Source organism: Lynx canadensis, chromosome C2 (assembly GCF_007474595.2).
Source record: "Lynx canadensis isolate LIC74 chromosome C2, mLynCan4.pri.v2, whole genome shotgun sequence".
Taxonomy (NCBI): Eukaryota; Metazoa; Chordata; class Mammalia; order Carnivora; family Felidae; genus Lynx; species Lynx canadensis.
Genome location: NC_044311.2, coordinates 357,922 through 382,748, shown reverse-complemented (window position 1 = coordinate 382,748; position 24,827 = coordinate 357,922). Strand labels below are relative to the sequence as shown.

The window sequence follows — 24,827 nt, the reverse complement described above, 5'->3', positions numbered from 1 at the left end:
ATGGTACAGTCTCTATCAGCCCAACAGTAAGAAGTAAGATCAGGGCTATGACACCAATAAGGGGCAAGGGCTGGCAGAGTTGCATCCAGACCCCTGGGCTAGGTTCATGCGTTGATTCCTCAAGCTTCTGCTGTACGCAGGCCAGCCAGCTTCTGGGGTGTGGCTGGAGCAGGGCTGGAGGTCTCAGGGGCAGTTTCCCTTTTGAGGGTCAGTTTAAATGGGTTGACTGGATCTGGATCACTTCGCCAGGTTGTGGGTTCTTCTGAGTTGGCCTTCTTAACTCTGGAGTGATGGACCCATGGGGTGACACCTGAAACTTGAAGGGCTGCAGGAGTTGTTAGAATAACAGTATGAGACCCAGTCCACTGTGGTTTAAGAGGTTCCCTCTTCCAATCTTTGACCCATACAGAGTCTCCTGGCTGAAAGGGGTGAATGGGGGTCCCTAAGGAAATTGGGGCCCTCTCTATGGAATATCTCTATAACTTGTTTAGGACTGCCCCCAAGGTCTGGAGCTGTTCTCTTGTTCCCTTGTCTCCAATCTGGTGTAGGTCTCCTGGGAGTTTTCCTAAACATGTGAGGGGGTCGCCCACATAATAACTCAAAAGGGGAGAATCCTAGTGCCCGAGGTGTGCATCGGGCATGCAGGAGGGCCAGCAGTAGTAAATCTGGCCTTGGGAGATTAGTCTCTTGGTGGAACTTAGCTAGGGTTTCCTTGAGGGCGCGATTCATCTGCTCTACTTTTCCCTGAGCTCTGGGGTCGTTAAGCAGTGTGCAGTTTCCAGGTAATGTTGAGGGACTTTGTCAGGGTTTGTATAATGTCTGCCACAAAAGGTCAATTATCACTGTGTATGGTTAAGGGTAGATCAAACCGAGGTGCAATCTCCTGTAGAAGAGTTTTGGCCACCTTGCGACTTCGTTCCGTTCTGGTCGGGAATGCTTCGACCCATCCCGAATATGTGCAGATTATTACAAGAAGGTACCTGAATCCTTTATTTGGTTGTATGTCGGTAAAGTCCACCTCAAAGTCTTCAAAAGGGGCGGCCCCCATCATTTGCGTGCCAGGCGGGGGCCATGGGGCAGACCAAGCATGGTTTTGGTACATGTTACACATTGTTCACTGATAGCTCAGCATAATGCCGGCACCTGGCTGATATAGTAGCTCTTTTTGAGGAGGGCCTCCAGTGCGGTTTTCCCTAGGTGCATGAGTTGGTGATATTCCTTCACTAGGTGTTTTCCCATAGACGACAGGACAAAGATGTGTCCACTTGGCATGACCCACCATCCCTCTTCGCTTAGTGTGCCCCCTTCTGTCGAAGCCCAACTTCTTTCATTGTTTGTGTACAGGGGCAGGGAGGCTTCCCTGTGGGGCACAAGAGTCATAGTGTAGGTAGGAGCTTGTCCTGGGTCACCACAGGCAGCCGCTCTGGCTGTTTTGTCGGCGAGGTGATTTCCTTGAGTTATAGGGTCGTCTCCTTTCTGATGTCCCTTACAGTGTAAGATAGCTACCTTGTCTGGTAGCCATACGGCCTCAAGAAGCTTTAGTATTTCTTCCTTGTTTTTGATAGTTTTCCCTGCAGCAGTAAGGAGACCTCTTTCTTTATAGATGGCCCTGTGTACACGCACAGTAGCAAAGGTATACTGGGAATCAGTGTAGATGTTAACTCATTTACCTTTGCTAAGGATGAGGGCTCAGATTAAGGCATACAGTTCAGCCCGTTGTGCCGACCATCCTTCCAGCAAAGCCTTGGCTTCCAGAACTTCGGTGGTTGTGGTTACTACATATCCTGTTCTTCGGCTGCCCTCTTGTAAATAGCTGCTCCCATCACTGAACAGGGTGATCTCCGGGCTTGTTACATAACCTGGTCTTGGAGGTCCGGGCAGTTGGCGTAGACTTCATTCACTACTTCGGAACAGACATGGTCAGGTTCTCCCTCCCCCATGGGAAGGAAGGTGGCCAGGTTTAGTGTTTTTACTGCTTCAAGAGCAGTAAAAGAGCGACCCTTGGGTTTTTGTAGAGAAGGCCTTGGTATTGTGTCAGCCGAGAATTGGAGAGGAGACGATATCCTTGGGTGCTCATGAGGGACATGACCGTGTGTGGGACCTTAACATTAAGCGTTTGTCCCAGCGTGACTTTGTCTGCATCCTTGATGAGCAGGACTGTGGCTGCCAGCACTCTGAGGCACGGTGGGCCATCCTGCAGCCACAGGATCAAGTTTTTTTGACAGGCCACTGGCCATTGCCAAGGCCCCATACTCTGAGTGAGCACTCCAAGGGCTATTTGTCCTTTTCATGTACGAAGAAGTTAAAGGGTCTTTCTATGTCAGGCAAACCCAGGGCTGGGGCTCATCCCAGAGCCACTTTATTTCTGTGAAAGCAGCTCTTGCCTTCTTAGTCCATGCAAGGGGCCCCCAGTCTGGCCCTCCCAACAGATCATAGAGGGGCCTCACTATGGCTGAGAATCCAGGAATCCAAATGCGACAGAACCCTGTGGCCCCTAAAAATTCATGCAAGCCTCATTTTGTTTGGGGCTGTGGCAGTGTGGTGATAACTTTCTTCCTTTCCGGTCCTAGTTCTCTTTTTCCTTTTGTGAGGAGGAAGCCTAAGTATCAGACCTGCTGCTGACAAACCTGTGCCTTTTTTCCGAGAGGCCTGGTACCCCGAGTAGGACAGGAGCTGCAGGAGGGCCTTGGTACCTTTCATACAGTCTTCTTGGGTGTCGCTGGCAAGGAGGATGTCACCTACGTATTGGAGGAGGACACACCCTGTGGTTTCCCTCAGAAAGTCGGCAAGGTCTGCAGCTAGTGCTTCCCCAAAAAGAGTGGGCGAGTTCTTGAAACCTTGGGGGAGTCGTGTCCAGGTCAGCTGCATCTGGCGCCCTGTAACGGGCTCAGTCCATTCAACGGCAAACAATGGTTGACTTTGAGGAGCCAGGCGGAGGCAGAAGAAAGCATCCTTTAGGTCGAGGCATGTAAACCATTTGGCTGACCCCAGAATGCGTCTGGAGAGAGTATATGGGTTCGGAACCACTGGGTGTAAGGAAACAGTCACTTTGTTAATGGACCTCAAATCCTGTACTGGTCAGTATCCTCCTCCTGGCTTCTTGACTGGCAAGAGCGGGGTATTCCAAGCCGATTGGCACTCAATTAGAATACCTGCTTCTCTGAGCTTGGTCAGGTGCTCTTGTATACCCATTCTAGCCTCGAGTGGAAGAGAGTACTGCCTTTGTCTCTGAGGTTGGGCTCCAGGGATCAACAACGGTGGGGCCCCAACTGCAAGCTAGTCCAGGTGGGTTATCTTCAGCCCATACAGAGGGGAATGTAAGCCTGAATTCTGAGGGGTTACAGGGTAGGGCCTGTGCACAGAATAGTCTCCATTCTTCTTCCCTTGGCAGGGTAATTGCCAAGACCAGGGTTTCCTCCTGCTTGGGTTTAATTGGAGGCTAGTGTGTCCATTGGGTTCAAAAGTTATCTGGGCCCCAAGTTTGGAGAGCATATCCCGGCCCAGGAGAGGAATCGGGCAGTCAGGTAAGTAGAGGAACTCATGCCGCACCTTGTGACCCCCAGGTTCACATTGTTGAACTTGACAGAAGGGCTGTTGCATCACCCGTGTCCCAGTAGCCCCAAGTATGGTTGCCGTCTTTTGGCTTAAGGGCGCCACCAGGGAATTAACAATGGAGTATTCAGCCCCAGTGTCAACAATGAAAGTTACTGTTTGGCCTCCTACCTTCATTCCGACCGTGGGCTCATGGGGGCCAAGAGAGAAAGAGCCCAGTCCCCCTCAGTCTGATTCTACCCCGGCCAGACCAATGAGGTTCTCGCCTTGAGTTCCTCCTGATATTGACTGGGTTTTGAGAGCCCCTTCCGATTCGGACATTCATTCTTCCGGTGTCCCTTCTCTTTGCAGTATGCACATTGGTCTTTTGCTGAGGGTGCTCTGGGCTTCCCCCCTTTTGGTGGTTGGGGTCTTCCTATCTTTGCAGTGTCCTTTTCTTTTAGTGCTGCTGCGAGAAGGGTGGCTTTCTTTTTTGGTCTTCTCTCCACTTCTCTCTCTCGGCTGTGACTTCTCTGTTCATAAAAACTTTATTGGCGACCTCTATCAGCTGAGTGATATTCGTTCCGGCAAAGCCCTCCAACTTCTGGAGTTTTCTTCTGATATCTGGGGCAGCCTGTGCCACAAAAGAGGTATTTACCATTTGTTGACTTTCTGGTGCCTCGGGGTCAAACAGGGTGTATACATGGTATGCTTCACATAATCTTTCATAGTAGTCTCTGGGAGACTCCCCAGGGTGCTGCGTGACTGATGATGTTTTAGTCATGTTCATAGGCCTTTTGGCTCCAGCTCAGATTCCCCAAAGGAGGGCTTCCTGGTATCATGGGATATGGGCTTGTCCTTCTGTGGTGAAATCCCATGTTGGGCGTTCTTCAGGCATGGCAGCTTGAGCCCAGACAGCAGGGTCATTGATCCCCAGAGGTGTGTGATCTTCTAGGTACTGTTATGTTTCTCTCATTCTTCTTCTTTTTTCTTCTGTATCAAACAGAGTATGGAGTAACTGTTGACAGTCTTCCCAACTCGGTCGGTGGGTCTGGAAGAGGGACTCCATCAAGTCGACCACTGCTTGTGGCATTTCAGAGTATGATGGAGTGTTGTGTTTCCAAATGAGGAGGTCAGTTATAGAGAAAGGTTGGTAATACATCATGGAATGGCTGGGCTGGACTGTTCCCTCCTCATTCTGTCTTTCAGGCTCTCTCATATCCCTTACAGGCATTTGGAGAGCGTTAGGTCTGGGTCTGGCATGCAATCTGGCTGCTGGCCTTTGTGGGGGAAAGTTCTCCAGGTCTGAGAGGGGCAGGGAGATGGGCCGTGGTGACAATGGCGGTGGCAACAGCAGCAGATGGGACAGACAGACAGACGGGGGTGGGGTTTAAAGCTCAGGGGCATCGGGGAGGGAGTTTAACGACTCATAAGGAGGTGGAAAGACAAGATCTTTCTCCATGTCTCCTTTAAATATTAGAGGAGCGGTGGGTTGCTTCTTTGGTTCCCTGGGTGAGTGTCCAGATAAAATGGCTAAAACATTACCTGGCTCTGCTTGCTAAGGATGAATCACACCCAAGGTAGGGGGTTTCGGGCAATTTCAAGCCAGGAGAAGATGTATGGAAATTGATCAGGGTGGCCTGGGTTCCCAGTGACTATTAGCCAAACCCACTGCACTGTTTGAGCATTTCATGTCCCTTCTAGGGGCCATCCTACATTGAATATAAGCCATTCTAGTTCCCAAAAGGTCCTTAACTTCCCAGGTGTCATTTTCACCCCATAATCACCAGAAAAATCCCTTTGTAAAATTTTTGGGCATGACCTCTAAAATCGTAAGCTTACTCTGTTTTGATCCCATTATTAATTTCTTTCTCATGTTCAGTGTCACAAGAGCAGACAAAAGGAGAGTATTTCCTCGGATGAGAGGACCAATCAGATACTCCTCTGGTCATGTTCCCGAGGGAAACTTTAGGTGAGGTTTGGCTGGAGTGGACTCAGCTTTGTGACTTGATATCAGAATCTGATCCAATACTGCCCTAGACCTTATGCTCCCAAAGGACAAGGAGAGCCCACTCAGACTCCGTAGACTTTTGGGGACCTTAAGGGTGCCTGTCCGTGGAGCCACAAACTCGAAATCGGCAAGGCTGGCTGAGCCACACATTCTCTCTCACACACACACACACCAGAGTCTATTACATTCCCTGCCGCAAAATTTTCTACCTGTGAGACCACTAAGGCCTTTGGGGAAGGTGGCTTTAGGTGGCTACCTTATTAGGTGGCCTAGATTTGAAATCATTTTACTGCCATGGGCACCTTTTAAGGAAATTGCCTACTCACCAAAAAAGCAGGCAGAAAGCACCTAACTTTTAACCTGTAACAGTCCAACTTTTTTTTTTTAAGTTCTCCCTAAATCTAGAAGCCATGATGAGATGTTCAGATTTGTATTTAGGAACATTTTATTTTCTTTGGGGGAATCCGTTGTCCCATTTCTAAGTATTAATGTCCTTTATTAGTCATTGCTCAGTAGTAAATTTGCCATGTGATTACAGAGTGGACATTGAATATATAATTTTTCTGTACAACTGAAAACCAGTACTTTAGGTACAGAAACTTTTTTTTTGCCTTATTGTTTATGGAAATGCTTCTAAAACTTGCAACATAAATTCTCTGCACAAACAAAAAATTCTCTGTATAACATACTTTTTGTTCCATGTTTGAAAATCATTAAGGGAAGACAGTAAGATGGCGGCATAGGAGGACGCTGGGCTCACCATGTCCTGCTGATCGCTTAGATTCCACCCACATCTGCCTAATTTGCCCTGCTAACCACCAGAAGACTAGCAGAACGGACTCTCCGGAGCCAAGCTTAGACGTGAGGTGCACGGAAGAGGGTAGGAAAGGCGGAGAGGCAGTGCGCGCTACACGGACTGGTGGGAGAGAGCCAGGGCAGCAGAGGGGCAGCCCGCCCAGCAATGCAGAGCCCCCGAGTCTGGCTTGCAAAAGCAGAGGGGCCGCACGGAGTGTGCTCTGACAGCCAGTGGGACTTAACATCTGATATGTTATAAGTCAACAGCTCTGCTCAGAGAGCGGGAGGGAGAGTTGTTGAGCCCCAGAGGACAGAGCTCAGCTTGGCAGGGAACAAAGGTGCTGGGAAGCGCTATCTCCCTCGCCCATCCCCCAGCCAAAATCCCAAAGGGAACCAGTTCCCATCATGGAACTTGCTTGCACAGCACAAACACCCAACACTGTGCTTCTGTGGATCCATCCCTCCCACAGGTCTGCCTCCCTCCCGGTGCCGCAGGGCCCCTCCCAAAGCAGACCACCGAAGGCAAAGCGAGCTGAGCCTGCCCCTCCCGCCCCTGCGCACCTTGCGGATCCACCGGCTAATACGCCCTTGGCCAGATCCCATCAAAGCAGCACCACAAGCCTGGCAGGGTGCAAGCAGCCCAGACAGGAGCCACACCACTCCACAGTGAGTCCTGCCCCTGGGAGAGAGAAGGTACACACCAGTCTGACTGTGGCCCCAGTGGTAGGCTGGGGGCAGACATCAGGTCTCACTGTGGCCCCGCCCACCAACACAAGTTTCTCCAGACAGTACAGGGGAAGTGCCCTGTAGTTTGGAGCCACCAGGGAATACCCAAAATGATGAAATGGAAGAACTCTCCTCAAAAGAAACTCCAGGAAGTAGTGACAGCTAATGAATTGATCAAAAACGATTTAAGCAATATAATGGAACAAGAATTTAGAGTAATACTCACAGAATTAATCACTGGGTTTGAAAAAAAGTATAGAGGACAGTAGAGAATCTATTGCTACAGAGATCAAGAGACTAAGAAACAGTCATGAGGACCTAAAAAAGTGCAAAATAAAATGGAGGCGACCACAGCTCGGATTGAAGAGGCAGAGGAGAGAATAGGTGAAATAGAAGATAAAATTATGGAAGAAGAAGAAGCTGACAAAGAGAGATAAAAAAATCCAGGAGCATGAAGGGAGACTTAGAGAACTAAGTGACATAATTAAAAGAAATAATGCACGCATAATTGGGATTCCAGAGGAGGAAGAGAGAGGGAAAGGTGCTGAAGGTGTACTTGAAGAAATAATAGCTGAGAATGTCTCTGAACTGGGAAAGGAAAAAGGCATTGAAATCCAAGAAGCACAGAGAACTCCCTTCAGACGTAACTTGAATCGATCTTCTGCATGACATATCAGAGTGAAACTGGCAAAATACAAGGATAAAGAGAGAATTCTGAAAGCAGCTAGGGTAAACATGCTCTAACATATAAAGGGAGACCTATAAGACTTGTGACGGATCTGTCTACTGAAACTTGGCAGGCCAGAAAGGAATGGCAGGAAATCTTCAATGTGATGAACAGAAAAAATATGCAGCTGAGAATCCTTTATCCAGGAAGTCTGTCATTCAGAATAGAAGGAGAGATAAAGGTCTTCCCAAACAAACAAAAACCGAAGGAATTTATCACCACTAAACCAGCCCTACAAGAGATCCTAAGGGGAATCCTGTGAGATAAAGTACCAGAGACATCACTGCAAGCATGAAAGCTACGGACATCACAATGACTCTAAACTCATATCTTTCAATAATAACACTGAATGTAAATGGACTAAATGCGCCAACCAAAAGACATAGGGTATCAGAATGGACAAAAAAACAAGACCCATCTATTTGCTGTCTACAAGAGACTCATTTTAGACCTGAGGACACCTTCAGATTGAAAGTGAGGGGATGGAGAACTATCATGCTATTGGAAGTCAAAAGAAAGCTGGAGTAGCCATACTTATGTCAGACGAACTAGACTTTAAATTAAAGGCTGTAACAAGACATGAAGAAGATAATTATATAATAATTACAGGGTCTATCCATCAGGAAGAGCTAACAATTATAAATGTCTATGGGCTGAATATGGGAGCCCCCAAATATGTGAAACAATTAATCACAAACATAAGCAACCTTATTGATAAGAATGTGGTAATTGCAGGGGACTTTAACACTCCACTTACAGAAATGGATAGATCATCTAAACACAGGATCAATAAAGAAACAAGGGCCCTGAATGATACATTGGATCAGATGGACTTGACAGATATATTTAGAACTCTGCATCCCAAAGCAACAGAATATACTTTCTTCTCGAGTGCACATGGAACATTCTCCAAGATAGATGACATACTGGGTCACAAAACAGCCCTTCGTAAGTATACAAGATTTGAAATCATACCATGTATACTTTCAGACCACAATGCTACGAAGCTTGAAATCAACCACAGGAAAAAGTCTAGAAAACCTCCAAAAGCATGGAGATTAAAGAACACCCTACTAAAGAATGAATGGGTCAACCAGGCAATTAGAAAAGAAATTAAAAAATATATGGAAACAAATGAAAATGAAAATACAACAATCCAAACGCTTTGGAAATGCAGCGAAGGCAGTCCTGAGAGGAAAATACACTGCAATCCAGGCCTATCTCAAGAAACCAGAAAAATCCCAAATACAAAATCTAACAGCACACCTAAAGAAAATAGAAGCAGAACAGCAAAGACACCCCAAACCCAACAGAAGAAGAGAAATAATAAAGATCAGAGCAGAAATAAACAATATAGAATCTAAAAAAACAGTAGAGCAGACCAATGAAACCAAGAGTTGGTTTTTGAAAAAATAAACAAAATTGGTAAACCTCTAGCCAGGCTACTCAAAAAGAAAAGGGAGATGACCCATATAGAAAAATTCATGAATGAAAGTGGAATTATTACAACCAATCCCTCAGATATACAAGCAATTATCAGGGAATACTATGAAAAATTATATGCCAACAAACTGGACGACCTGGAAGAAATGGACAAATTCCTAAGCACCCACACACTTCCAAAACTCAAACGGGAAGAAATAGAAAACTTGAACAGACCATAACCAGCAAAGAAATTGAATCAGTTCTCAAAAATCTCCCAACAAATAAGACTCCAGGACCCAGATGGCATCCCAGGGGAATTCTACCAGACATTTAAAGCAGAGATAATACCTATCCTTCTCAAGCTGTTCCAAAAAATAGAAAGGGAAGGAAAACTTCCAGACTCATTCTATGAAGCCAGTATTACTTTGATTCCTAAACCAGACAGAGACCCAGCAAAAAAAAGGGAACTACAGGCCACTATCCCTGATGAATATGGATGCAAAAATTCTTAGCAAGATACTAGCAAATCAAATTCAACAGCATATGAAAAGAATTATTCACCATGATCAAGTGGGATTCATTTCTGGGCTGCAGGGCTGGTTCAACATTCGCAAATCAATCAATGTGATGCATCACATTAATAAAAGAAAAGATAAGAACCATATGATCCTGTCAATCGAAAGATGCAGGAAAGCATTTGACAAAATTCAGCCTCCTTTCTTAATAAAAACCCTCGAGAAAGTTGGGATAGAAGGAACATACTTAAAGATCATAAAAGCCATTTATGAAAAGCCCACAGCTAATATCCTCAATGGGGAAAAACTGAGAGCTTTATCCCTGAGATCAGGAACATGACAGGGATGTCCACTCTCACCGCTGTTGTTTAACATAGTGTTGGAAGTTCTAGCATCAGCAATCAGACAATGAAAGGAAATCAAAGGCATCAAAATAGGCAAAGATGAAGTCAAGCTTTCACTTTTTGCAGATGACATGATACTATACATGGAAAACCCGATAGACTCCACCAAAAGTCTGCTAGAACTGATACATGAATTCAGCAAAGTCACAGGATACAAAATCAATGTACAGAAATCAGTTGCATTCTTATACAGTAATAATGAAGCAACAGAAAGACAAATAAAGAAACTGATCCCATTCACAAGTGCACCAAGAATCATAAAATACCTACAAATAAACCTGACCAAAGATGTAAAAGATCTGTATGCTGAAAACTATAGAAAGCTTATGAAGGACATTGAAGAAGATACAATGAAATGGAAAAACATTCCATGCTCATGGATTGGAAGAATAAATATCGTTAAAATGTCAATACTACCCAAAGCAATCTACAGATTCGACACAATCCCAATCAGAATTGCACCAGCATTCTTCTCGAAGCTAGAACAAGCAATCCTAAAATTTATATGGAACCACAAAAGGCCCCAAATAGCCAAAGTAATATCGAAGAAGAAGAGCAAAGCAGGAGCCATCACAATCCTAGACTTTAGCCTCTACTACAAAGCTGTAATCATCAAGACAGCATGGTATTGGCACAAAAACAGACGCATAGACCAATGGAATAGGATGGAAACCCCAGAACTAGACCCACAAATGTATGGCCAACTAATCTTTGACAAAGCAGGAAAGAATATCCAATGGAAAAAAGACAGTCTCTTTAACAAATGGTGCTGGGAGAACTGGACAGCAACATGTAGAAGGATGAAACTAGACCACTTTCTTACACCATTCACAAAAACAAACTCAAAATGGATACAGGACCTGAATGTAAGGCAGGAAATCATCAAAACCCTAGAGGAGAAGGCAGGGAAAAACCTCTCTGACCTGAGCCGCAGCAATTTCTTACTTGACACATCCCCAAAGGCAAGGGAATTAAAAGCAAAAATGAACTATTGGGACCTCATGAAGATAAAAAGCTTCTGCATAGCAAAGGAAACAGCCAACAAAACTAAAAGGCAACCAACGGAATGGGAAAAGATATTTGCAAATGACATATCGGACAAAGGGCTAGTATCCAAAAATCTATAAAGAGCTCACCAAACTCCACACCCGAAAAACAAATAACCCAGTGAAGATATGGGCAGAAAACATGAATAGACACTTCTCTAAAGAAGACATCCGGATGGCCAACAGGCACATGAAAAGATGCTCAACATTGCTCCTCATCAGGGAAATACAAATGAAAACCACACTCAGATATCACCTCATGCCAGTCAGAGTGGCTAAAATGAACAAAACAGGAGACTATAGATGCTGGAGAGGGTGTGGAGAAACGGGAACCCTCTTACAATGTTGGTGGGAATGCAAACTAGTGCAGCCACTCTGGAAAACAGTGTGGAGGTTCCTCACAAGATTAAAAATAGACCTACCCTATGACCCAGCAGTAGCACTGCTAGGAATTTACCCAAGGGATACAGGAGTGCTGATGCATAGGGGCACTTGTACCCCAATGTTTATAGCAGCACTCTCAACAATATCTAAATTATGGAAAGAGCCTAAATGTCCATCAACTGACAAATGGATAAAGAAATTGTGGTTTATATACACAATGGAATACTACGTGGCAATGAGAAAGAGTGAAATATGGCCTTTTGTAGCAACATGGATGGAACTGGAGAGTGTGATGCAAGTGAAATAAATCATACAGAGAAGAACAGATTCCATATGTTTTCACTCCTATGTGGATCCTGAGAAACTTAACAGAAACCCATGGGGGAGGGGAAGAAAAAAATAATGGTTAGAGAGGGAGGGAGCCAAAACATAAGAGACTCCTAAAAACTGAGAACAAACAGGGTTTATGGGGGGTGGGAAGGAGGGGTGGGTGCGTGATGGGTATTGAGGAGGGCACCTGTTGGGATGAGCACTGGATGTTGTATGGAAACCAATTTGACAATAAATTTCATAATAAAAAAAATAAAGAAAATCATTAAGGTCACATTCTGTAGTTTTTGCAATTTTGCTGTTGGTGATTCTTTGGAGATCAATTCCAAGCTGACTCTGAAGTTACAAAACTGCTTTCTGTGATAAATGAGCTACTTTTCCTAGGAAATCTTATTCATAAGTGTTTAGTGTAACTTGGCTATCTGCCTCTAAAACACTTTTTGAATCAAATTTGAAACAGCTAGTCTTTCCTAAATTCATTTCAGATTTTTAAATTATCTTTATGGTGTGCTTTAACTTCAAAATTCAAAACATTTATTTCAAATCAGCTATCATAACAGTTTCTTTTCAGTGTTGTGTTTTAATGTCTTGCTTTTGAAAATGTGTAGGAGAGCATGTCCTCTGGATCACCTACATTATTCATTGGATGTAGACATTTTGATTTTATGAACTTCTAAGATACTGCTGCAAAAGACAAAACAGGTTGCACTGTTGTGTTGTAGACCGAGGTGCTTTGTGGTGTTTAGTAATTCTGGCTTTTCAAGGGTGCTTTTAGATCATTTTATGCTGAATAATGGATATTGGTTAGAGCATGGTTGTGTATTTCATCTGTTTCCCATCTGTATTCTTAGATGATCATTTGCCTCTCAAGTATTATTCCTCATTTCTTACCCACAGTTTTAGCTCATTTATTAGTATCTTTGCCATTAAGTGGCATAAATGTTCTTAATAATATAAAAAATGAGCGCCTGGCTGGCTCAGTCAGAAGAGCATGTGACTCTTGATCTCACGGTTTTAAGTTCAAGCCTCACATTGGGTGCAGAGATTACTAAAAAAAAAATAAACTTAAAAAAATAATAATATAAAAATGAATTCATTATGTGTGAGTGTGGTGAGCTGTTTCTTCTTGAGCTAAATTGGGACTACAGTCCAGGAATGTCTTTGGACAGATATTCCAGGGTTAGGGTCCTGTCTTAAATACTGAGTGAGCAACCCTCTTTCCTGCTATACTCATTTTCTTCATTAAATTTGAATGTTAAAAGCATTGATTAAAAAAAATTAAGAATGTATGCCACATGTTCATTGTAAGTAAACCAGAAAATAAAATTAAAGCACTTAATATCTTACTACCTACAGGTAGCCAGTTAAAGATTGGATATGTAGGGGCGCCTGGGTGGCTCAGTCGGTTAAGCATCCGACTTCGGCTCAGGTCATGATCTCGCGGTTCGTGAGTTCAAGCCCCGCGTCGGGCTCTGTGCTGATGGCTCAGAGCCTGGAGCCTGTTTCAGATTCTGTGTCTCCCTCTCTCTGTGACCCTCCCCCGTTCATGCTCTGTCTCTCTCTGTCTCAAAAATAAATAAAGGTTAAAAAAAATTAAAAAAAAAAAAGATTGGATATGTATATCCTTCTGGTCTTTGCAAGCTTTGAGCCTTCTATCTGTGCCATCTTAACGAAGATTAGATTATTCTGGTTACTTCTTGAGAAAATTTTGTGAGAATTCAGTCCATCACAGATTGCACTGAACTTTTAGATAGTCCAAATGGTTCTTTTTCCTGCATTTCATCTCAGAAATCTTCAAAATGGTAGGAGTGTCTCCCGTATCTGTGTATTTGTCTCAAACAAAATATAAAGGTAGATGGTTAAGTAAAATCATCTTTTTAAACACTGAAATGAATATGTCTAACACATTCTGCATCCCACAGACTCTTGCCACACCAATTAACCAGAAAGTAAAGTATCCATTGTTGTTTGAATACATAAATTTTTCAAGGTAATTCTCGATTTGTCTTTAAAATACACATTTCTGTCATTTTATTAACGGCAGATATGCTTCATTACATTACCTTGGTTCAGGTATATTAACTACATCATGAAAATATTTTTTAAACATACTTAATGCTCAAGATTTGATGGAGTAGGACTTTAGCCATGTAATGGTTTGTTTGAGAGAATAATGCTTCTGAACAGATGCCTGGAAGAGTGGAATAATAGGGAGTAAGACAGCGAAGAGCTTGATAATAGGGAGAAAAGGAATGTTTTACTTGGTGATTATTGGGTGAATAGGGCATTTCAATACTTATTAAGGGACTGCTCATACGATTTTTCTTCCTCTTAGGATTTTTTTAAATCACTATGTCAGTTGACATGGATATCATACTATAGTTGAACATCTTCCTATAATCTAAATTGTTGGAAAAGTTCATGTGATTAAAATCTTCCCCCTTTTATCTGCTTACCTTTTTAAAAAGTACACTATTTTTTATTTAAAAAAATTTTTTTTAACGTTTAGTTATTTTTGAGACAGAGAGAGACAGAGCATGAACAGGCGAGGGTCAGAGAGAGGGAGACACAGAATCCGAAACAGGCTCCAGGCTCAGAGCTGTCAGCACAGAGCCCGATGCGGGGCTCGAACTCACAGACTGAGATCGTGACCTGAGCCGAAGTCGGCCACTCAACCGACTGAGCCACCCAGGCTTCCCAAAAAATACAGTATTTTTTAGAGCAGTTTTAGGTTCACAGCAAAATTGAGCAAAGTATAGAGTTCCCATATACCTTCTGTCCCTGACACACAGTCTTCCACACCTGCATGGTACGTTTGTTACAGTTTGAACCTACAGTGACACATCATTACCACCCAAAATCCACAGCTTACATTAGGGTTCACTCTTGGTGTTGTACATTCCATGGGTTTTGACGAAAGTATAATGACGTGTGTCTGCCATGGTAGTACAGAGAGTAGTTTCACTGTCCTAAAAATCCTCTGTGCTCCACCTGTTCATCCTTCTCTCCCTCCAACCTCTGGCAACCACTGAACTTTTGACTGTCTCCATAGTGTTGCCTTTTCCAGAATGTCATATGGTTGGAATCACACTGTACATAATCTTTGTAGATTGGCTTCTGTCACTTTTTCTTCCACATCTTTTCATGGTTTGATAGCTCATTTATTTTTCTTTTTTAAACTTTTAAAAATTTTATATTGAATTTATGTAAACTAAAAAAAGGACAGCCCATCCATTTCTTCCCCCCACCCCCACCCCACCCTTTGCAGCCACCGATCTGTTCTCTTTATCTCTGAGCTTGATGGGTTTTTTCTTTTTATTTTTTTTAGATCCCACACATAAGACAGGTCATATAGTTTTTGTCTTTCTTTGTCTGACTTATTTCACTTTGCATATGATCCCTGAAGTCCATCCATGTTGTTGCAAATGGCAGCATTTCATTCTTTTTTATGGCTGAATAATATATTCTTCTGTGTGTGTGTGTGTGTGTGTGTGTGTGTGTGTGTGTGTGTGTACTACAATGCCTTTATCCATTCATTCAACCAATGGACACTTGGATTGTGTCCATATCTTGGCTACTCTAAATGATGCTTTAGCAAATATGGAGATGCTTTTATCTTTTTAAATTAGTGTTCTTGTTTTCTTTGAATAACCAGTAAAGTAATTACTGGATCATATGGTAATTCTATTTTTCATTTTTTGAGGAAACTCCATACTATTTTCCATAGTGATTACACCAATTTACATTCCAACCAACTGTGTACAGGGGTTTTCTTTTCTTCACGTCCTCACCAACTTTGTTATTTCTTGCCTTTTTTATAATAACCATTCTAACAGGCGTGAGGTGATATCAGATTGTGGTTTTGATTGGCATTTCCCTGAAATTAGTGAGGTTGAGCATCTTTTCATATGTCTGTTGGCCATCAGTATGTCTTTAGAAAATGTCTATTCAGGTTTTTTTAATCAGATTGTTTGCTATTGAGTTGAGTTCTTTATACATTTTGATATTGGCCCCTTATCAGATTTATGCTTTGCAATGATTTTCTGCCATTCAGGAGGTTGCCTTTTCATTTTGTTGATGCTTTCCTTTTAGTTTGATATTGTCTTGTTTATTTTTGCTTTTGTTGCTTTTGCTTTTGGTGTCATATTCAAAAATATCATTGTCAAAGAGCTGGCCACTTTTGTTTTCTTCTAGGAGTTTTATGCTTTTAGGTCTTATGTTCAAATCATTAATTTTGAATTAATTTTTGTGTATGGTATAAGACAGGAGTCCAATTTCATTCTTTTGTATATGTCTGTCCAATTTTCCCAGCATCATTTCTTGAAGAGAATGTCCTTTCCCCATGGTATAGTCTTGGCTCCTTTGTCATAAATTAATTAACCATCTATGCATGGGCTTATTTTGAGACTCTCTATTCTGTCACATCAATCTATATGTCTATTTTTATGTCAGTATACTGTTTTAATTACTATAGCTTTGGAAGCTTCTTCCACATCTTTTCATGGCCTGATAGCTTTTTTTCTTTTTAGTGCTGAATAATATTCCATTGTCTGAATGTACCACAGTTTATCCATTCACCTTCTGAAGAACATCTTGGTTGCTCCCCAGTTTTGGCAATTATGAATAAAGCTTCTTTAGACATCTGTATGCTGGTTTCTTTCTTTCTTTCTTTTTTTTAAATTTTGGTTAACATACAGTGCAATATTGGTTTCAGGAGTAGAATTCAGTGATTCATCACCCACATACAACACCCAGTGCTCATCACAAGTGCCCTCCTTAATATCCATCTAGCCTATCTCCTACCCACTTCCCTCCATCAACCCTCAGTTTGTTCTCCATCATTAAGAGTCTCGTGTGGTTTGTTTCCCTCTCTCCTCTTTTTCTTCCCCCATCCCATATGTTTATCTATTTTGTTTCTCTTTTTTTTTTCTTGGTCTGTTTTGTTTCTTAAATTGCACATATGAGTGATGAAATCATATGGTATTTTTCTCTCTCTGATTTCTTTCTCTTAGCATAATACATTCTAGCTCCATCCACATGGTTGCATTCTTTCTGATGGCTGAGTAATATTCCTACATGTGTGTGTACCACATCTTTTTTATCCACTCATCACTTGATGGACATTTGGACTTTCTCCATAGTTTGGCTATTGTTGATAATGCTACTATAAACATCAGGATGCATGTAACCCCTTCAAATCTGTATTTTTGTATCCTTTGGTAAATATATAATGGTGTGATTGCTGGGTTCTGGGGTAGTTCTATTTTTAACTTTTTGAAGAACCTCCAATATCCATAAAATAACTTACTGGAGTTTTGATTGGGATTGCACTGAATCTATAGATTTCATCTATTGTCCTATAGATCAAGTTGGAAAGTAGTGATATCTTGACAATATTGAGTCTTCCTATTCATGTGCATAGGATATCCATTTATTTAATTCTTTGATTTCATCATCAATTTCACAGTTTTACTCATAGATCTTGTACATATTTTGTTAGATTTATGGATAAGCATTTCATATTGGGAGTGGGGGATGCTAATATAAATGGTAATTTTTAATTTCAAATTCCATTTGTTCATTACTTGTATCTGCTTAACTTTTTAGGTGATTAATGGCTGGCTGGCAGTTGATGTATATACATATATTCAGAAATGTTTTGCCACCTGAGACCAGTGAGAAGGTAAGCTGTGTGGTCCAATCTGTAAATAGTGTGGGTGGGGGTATCTGTTATGCATTTGGATAATTTTAATTTATTTTTATTTTTCAAATTCTAAAATTATATTATGATGGAGGGCAGGAACGAAAAAAGAAAAAGAAAATTCATATTAACATCCAGACCCTCCAAGAGTTCATTCAGGGCAGAAGCTGAAAAAAAAATACCATGTTTCAGAATAGTTTAGTATGAAAAATTTAAGAGAAAAAAAGATAAAGATTGTCCTTAGCACAGTTTTTGTCATGTTGCCCTCAAGTCTATGCTGTCATATGGAAAACCACTTTACATTTAAATTGTATTTAATTGTATAGTAAGATCATTTGAATCCTGTATTTGCTACTAATGATATATAATCTAAATCCTACTTCAAGAAAGGATTTGAGTTCAAATATATGAATTTAATTGACATTGTATAATAGGCATATATAGTATAATTGAAAGAGATCAAAAGCCCTGTAGAGAAAAAAAAATCATATTAAAAAGCAGAACTGATTAAGCATCTGACTTTGGCTCAGGTCATGATCTCGAGGTTCGTGAGTTTGAGCCCCATGTCGGGTTCTGTGCTGACAGCTCAGAGCCTGGAGCCTGCTTCGGATTCTATGTCTCCCTTTCTCTCTGCCCCTCCTCACTCACACTCTATCTCTCTCAAAAATAAATAAACATTAAGAATTTAAAAAAAAAAAAAACAGAACTGGTCAACAATTACTCAGACATCAAATTCAGTCCTGGCTTCTTGGTAGCCAAGTCAAAAAAGGGGAAAATATTGTTCATTTGGCTCAAAATGTATAACTACAAGACAATTTGACTTGCTACATAAAAATATGTGAAGTTTTAGTTTTCTGAAACATACTTGGCAGTATTTAGTTCCTTTAAATAACTATTCTGTGTAAGTAAATAGTTCCTGGCAAAAGGAAGTTGTTTAGAGGAAACACTTTTTCCACCAAGTTGTAAATAACAAGGATTCTCAAACAAAGGGAGACTTTCTCTGACAGAATTCCTGACCCAACTGTGAGGAGATGAAGGGGGAGGGGGAGTGGCAGGGAAACAAAGCAACTGTGGGATACAGTGCCCTGAAAAACTGTTCTTCTGCAGATGAGGAGACATTCTTCATGGTGTGGTATTTTTAATAATATTCAACCACAGAAAACCAGGCTAAAGTATTGTGTTTTCATGCTCTGATACAGGAGAGACCATAGGAGCCTGGAGGAATGAGTTCTGTAACATCTCATGGACCATTCCCCTCAGTGATGGTTGCCCCCTCACTCCATGCCTTTGACAGGCAGTGAATAGTAGTGGTTGTAGAATAGAGCCACGCTTTTCCAGCTTGTTTTTATTCCAGCCTTCAGAAAACAGTATTTTAATCATAATCCTTAAAATACAAGTTTCATGACAATAGTTACCCAGTGATATTTTCTTTTTTTTTTAAGTTTATTTATTTATTTAGAGAGAGCATGCACATGCACACAAGTTGGGGAGGGGCAGAGAAAGAGATGGGGAGAGAAAGAGTCCCAAGCAGGCCCCACACTGTAAGCACAGAGTCGGACACAGGGCTCAAAGCCGCGAACCTTGAAACCAGGAGCTGAGTTGAAGTCAGAGGCTTAACCAACTGAGCCTGAGAAAATATCCAGTGATATTGGGGCGTCTGGGTGGCTCAGTCGGTTAAGCTTCCGACTTCAGTTCAGGGTATGATGTCTCTGTGCTGACAGCTCAGAGCCTGGAGCCTGCTTTGGATTCAGTCTCCCTCCCTTTCTGCCCCTCCCCCTCTCACGCTCTGTCACACCTCTCTCTCTCTCTCTCTCTCAAAAACAAAACATTAAAAAATATGTATCCAGTGATATTTTCTCTTGTGCATCCTCTCTTTTTTAATGCCGGTTCATAGCCCAGTAGGTTGATTTTACAGTGCTATGGATCATGATGAACACTGCCCTGGAGTAACTGCAGTGCAAACTCTTTGTTAATTAGAAATCACATCATATGCAAAACAGATACCAGTAGTGACATTCTTTAGGACCTAATCCCCTGACATGTTGTTAATGGCTCTGCATTTAACTCAAAGCAGCTTTGCTCTTATAGGTAGGATAACTTTCCTTTTTGGAAAAATGCAAATAATTTGACAGATCTCTCTCTTGCATAGTCTGTTCCACAAAAATTAGAAGGAAATTGTGCACGTATTTTTTAATGTACTTGGGATGCTTCCTCTAGTGCAGAGGTCAGCGAAGTATAGTCCATGAGGCAGACGGGCCCACTGCCTACTTATGTGAGTGAAGTTCTGTGACCGCGGCTACACTCATTCACGTGCTCATTGTGGCTGCTTTCCTGCTATAGCAGCAAAGTAAGATAGTTGTAATACAGGCCACGTGGCCTACAAAATCTAATCTTTTCCTTAATATCTTGCAATTTCAGATTTTCATGTGCTGAATCTGCTCGATTTCAAGCAGTATAATATTGTTTTCCATTTACCTTTCCTTGGTTGTTTTGTTTCCTTTCATTAAAAACCTACTATACATTCATTTAACGTACAGTAAAAATAATACTTGGGGCACCTAAGGGTCCGACTTTGGCTCAGGTTATGATCTCGTGGTTCATGAGTTTGAGCCCCACACTGGGCTCTGTTCTGACAGCTCAGCGCCTGGAACGTGCTTCAGATTGTCTCCCTCTCTCTTTGCCCCTCCCCCGCTCACACTCTCTGTCTCTGTCTCTCTCTCTCGCAAAAATAAATAAACATTTAAAAAAATTTTTAAAATAAAAACAATAATACTTGTGCCAGACCCTGTGCTGTGGTGGTTATAAGATACCCACTGAGCACTCTGGCCTCTCCGGGTCCACCAAAGGATTTGTCCCGAAGCCACGCTTTCCTGGCTGTCAGTGACCAAGCAAAGCAGGAATACTAAGTCAGGCTCACTCCAGCAAGACACAGGACTCTGCCAGTGGGCATCTTTGGTCCAAGGACACTCCACTGGCCTACCTGAGCGCTTCTTGGAACTGTGCTGCAGCCCAAGACTTCCTACCCAGTCCTGCCTCCCCTCTCCCCTACCGGTGTCAGACCTAACTCCTGGTTTGAAAGTTCTCCCTATCTTCTCCCTTTCCCAGCACTTCTCTCGCACATCTAAGTGTGTTTGGCTAGTGCTTTTCAGCAGATGCCAACTAACGAACCGAACAACGGCAAGTACACATGTAAACCATGTTTACAGCCTTCAAGGGTGCATGATAGCTGAGGAGGATGGGTGTGGGTGGAGGAAGAGAACAAATGGAAACATCTCTCACACGTTATGGTATGGTGCTCCAAATATGCTGGGTCCACAGTTTCTGTTTTTAGAGATTAGAAGAAGGGAAGACTGTTTATAGTGAGGATACTAAAGGGAAGTATCTGGGGGAAACGGGCATCTTGCCTTCTGGCACATAGCACTTACACAATAATTGTTTAGTGAGTGAGTACTGTTTGGGTAGATGGAACTAAGGCACAGGGAGCGTGTTTAGGGCTCAGAAACCACGCAGAAGAAAGGGAAGAATGAGAGAGATCACTGAGAGTTGACCTGAGGTGTCTAAAGAAGTGGTAGGAGGTCATGTTGTAAAGACAGATTGGAAATGATTACAGAGGACTTGAATACCAGCCTAAGAAGTGAAGTTTATTCAGCAGGAGTTGAAACACCAGCAGAGGTGTTTTAGCAGGGAATACAGTGGTAGTGGAATTTCAGGAAAATTAACCTGTATGTAATATGGTAGGGATAAGACTGGAGGGTAGACGGATGGTGAGGCTATGCAGTCCAACCCTGTGGTGATAAATGGGGAGCACAGAAAATGGAAAGAAGGAACGGTTTCCAGGGACACTGTAAAGTGAGAAGAAATAACCCACTTCCAGAGCACCCCAAAATGGGGTGGGGGTGTGAACTGCTTTGGGCAGTGGTACCTCTGCAGGTTTGTGCTTTGGCAACTCTGAGAACAGTGGTACCTGAATGACAGAAATAAGGAAGATAATCCTGGATTGAACTGCTTCCTTGCGTTCTGTATCCAGGCAGAGATTAGAAGGAAGACAGTGACCTCTATTCCTTTTTATAGACACAGAATTTGACAGGCTGACAGGACAGCTAAGTGTCCGTGAGACACTTAGAAATGAGAACTGAAACTCAAATGGGGACTGAGTGGAGCCATCACCAATCTTTACTTATGCTGCCCCACTTTGAGGACTCGGGTACCTGTTTACTGTTTCCTTTATTGTTCAGGCTCCTGTTGTAGTCCTTTGTACACAGCCTACATATACTGACTTTGTAAAAGGGTCAAATATATGCAAAAAAACAAAACAAAACAAAACCAAAGGTAATCTGAAAATATGCTGGTGGTCTCCAGATTGTTAGCAAAATCTCATAAATGATTCGATAATCTCTCATTTTAAAAATATAAAACCTTTCTATAGATTCAATACTGTATGAGACAACACTCATGCTCAATTATCTATGAGGTAATGTATTAAGACAAAAATGTGCCTAATATTTAGACTTCTTTATAGACCATTATGGAATGGAAAAGGTAAAATTGTAATGTTCAAAAATAGATTGTCGTGGCAGTGCTTCCCCAAAATTGCAAATATTTTCGTTTGGATTTAAAACTACACTTTAAAAAAGCACTCCTAGGTGAGTTATGCCAGAATCTAAGAATGAGAATGTTAAGTTATCCAACTAAAATAATTTTAGCATGCTAGCAATGAGGAAGTAAACCAAGGGACATCTTGTATCTCTTTTTAAGCATTATAATTTTCAAAATATTTTTCACTATAAAGAAAAGACTATATTATTGGATATTGAGGTTTTTTTATCTGAAGAAAAAAATGTTATAGAAAATTGTCATCATCTGTAGTAATGCCATTTAGTATTTCATAATAGGCTTTGAGGGGAAATTTGGAAATTTCATTATTAATTGATATTATTTTTTCATATTGCACCAGAAGAATTTAAAATCACTGTTTTTAGAAGCCACGTGGTACTCACTGCTTGTTAAAACTTTAATATATTTCTTAATTTAATTTTAAATTCTTTTTAAGTATAATTGACATACAGTATCCTTAGTTTCAAGTATACATCATGAGTCAATGTTTTTATACATTATTAAATAATCTCCCTGATAAGCATAGTTAACCATCTGTCACCATACAAAGTTGTTCTGATATTATTGACTATTTGCCTATGCTGTACATCACATCCCCGCAACTTATTTATTTCAGACGTGGACATTTGCTTGTCAAAACTTTTATATATTTCAGAAAACCACAGTTTTGGTTTCTGTCTTGTTTCTATGGTATCTTCCATACATAATAATTTTGATGTTATTGTCACTTTATGCATTGAGGATCTGAGTGTGTGTGTGTCAGTGCCTTGATATAATAAATCTGAATCTTTTTAAAAGGTTATGTCTGGAGAAGATATTTCCACACTGGTTTCTCTACTCAAGAGCTTTATCTGGAGCTGAAGCAGTCAATGCCTTGAGGCCATTCTATTTTGCAGTACATCCAGATTTCTTTGGACAACACCCCAGAGAGAGGGTAAACATTTATTTATTTATTTATATTTAACCTTTAGTTCACATTTCAGTTTATTTTATTTCTTTTTGACACAGTATAATACAGAGTTTTATAAATTTGAATTTTTCTGTCATGGTGACAAAGTCAGTGTTTTGAATTAATTTGAAATATATATACTGAAAATTGAAAATATAGCTATGTTTTTTTATGAAATCTGAGGAAATAGAAAATACATATATTGCTCTCTGCCCCCAGTTCCTGACACAAAGCTCCTAAAACCCTTGTAAATTCCTAAGTGGTAGCAGCACCAGAAGCGTCTTTTGTTCTAATGAAGTGACCCTGGGTGGCTCCTGGATGAGGGCTGGTCGCCAGAAAGACCAAGGCATGATTAGAAGCTTGGAATTTTCAGCTCCAAACCTCAACCTCCAGAGAAGAGAGAAGGGCTGGAAATAGAGTTAAAAATTGATCATGCCTAGTGTAGAAGCCTCCATCAAACTCCTGTAGTCTGGGGTTCAGACAGCTTCCAGGTGGGTAAACACATCTACACTGGAGGGTAGGGCTCCCCAACTCTGCAGGGACACAAGTTCCCTGTGTATCTCTTCATCTGGCTGTTATCTGCATCCTTTACATTCTTTAATACGGTAAACATAGGTAAGTTTTTCCCTGAGTTCTGTGAGCCGCTGTAGCAAATTAATAGAACCTAAGGAGGGCGTGCTGCAAATAGCTGGTTGGTCAGAGTCACAGGTGATAACAGGTGCACCTGGCATCTGGCGTGTGTGTGTGTGTGTGTGTGTGTGCGCGCGCGCGCGCGTATGGGGTGGGGGGGAGAGGACAGTCTTGTGAGACCGAGCCCTTAACCTGTGGGATCTGATACTGTCTCTGGGTGAGTAATGTCACAATTGAGTTAAATTCTAGGGCACCCAGCTGATGTCACAGAGAATTGCTTATTGTGGGGAAAAACCACCCATTTGGTGACCAGAAGTATCAGAAGTGAAGTGTTTTGTGTGAATAATAAAGGAGGCACACAGGAGACAGACTGAGTTTTTCCTTTATACGAAAGCTGTCATTTTTTTTTTTTAATTTTTTTTTCAACGTTTTTATTTATTTTTGGGACAGAGAGAGACAGAGCATGAACGGGGGAGGGGCAGAGAGAGAGGGAGACACAGAATCGGAAACAGGCTCCAGGCTCCGAGCCATCAGCCCAGAGCCTGACGCGGGGCTCGAACTCACGGACCGCGAGATCGTGACCTGGCTGAAGTCGGCCGCTTAACCGACTGCGCCACCCAGGCGCCCCGAAAGCTGTCATTTTTAATGAAGTCTATACAGCTATCATGGAAACTCTTTACAGTATGAGTAATCACGTTTCCTGACCAGTTTTCAGAGTCAAATTGAGTGTTAGGAAGAAAATTTCAGGCTTCTGTGACCATGGTCCACCCTATTGTTAAGGGTGCTTGCAAGGGGGGCGCCTGGGTGGCTCAGTTGAGCATCCAGCTCTTGATTTTGGCTCAGGTCATGATCCCAGGGCCGTAGGATGGAGCCCTGCATCGGGCTCCGTGCTGAGCGTGGAGTCTGCTAAAGACTTCTTTCTCTTCCTCTGCCCCTCTGCCTACTCACACTCTCTCTCTCTCAAATAAATGTAAGAAAAAAAATTCTTAATAAAAACTAAAATGTAAAGTAAAAAAAGGATGGTTACAGGAAGGTTTTT

General features: G+C 41.9%; 1 protein-coding gene across 4 annotated transcripts in view; it reads left to right on the top strand.

Moving 5' to 3' along the window:
• The window catches only part of TCAIM (T cell activation inhibitor, mitochondrial), a 76,016-nt gene that overhangs the window by 7,754 nt on the left and 43,435 nt on the right, over positions 1 to 24,827 (top strand). For 2 of the 4 annotated variants that reach the window (XM_030329896.1, XM_030329897.1), the window contains exons 2-4: positions 4,538 to 4,663; positions 17,502 to 17,577; positions 23,008 to 23,143. In XM_030329896.1, the coding sequence (XP_030185756.1) occupies positions 17,549 to 17,577; positions 23,008 to 23,143 (165 nt within the window). In that variant the 5' untranslated portion in view covers positions 4,538 to 4,663; positions 17,502 to 17,548. Of the gene's footprint in view, positions 1 to 4,537; positions 4,681 to 17,501; positions 17,578 to 23,007; positions 23,144 to 24,827 lie in introns of all 4 variants that reach the window. The other 2 variants (XM_030329898.1, XM_030329899.1) reach the window with 2 other exon arrangements.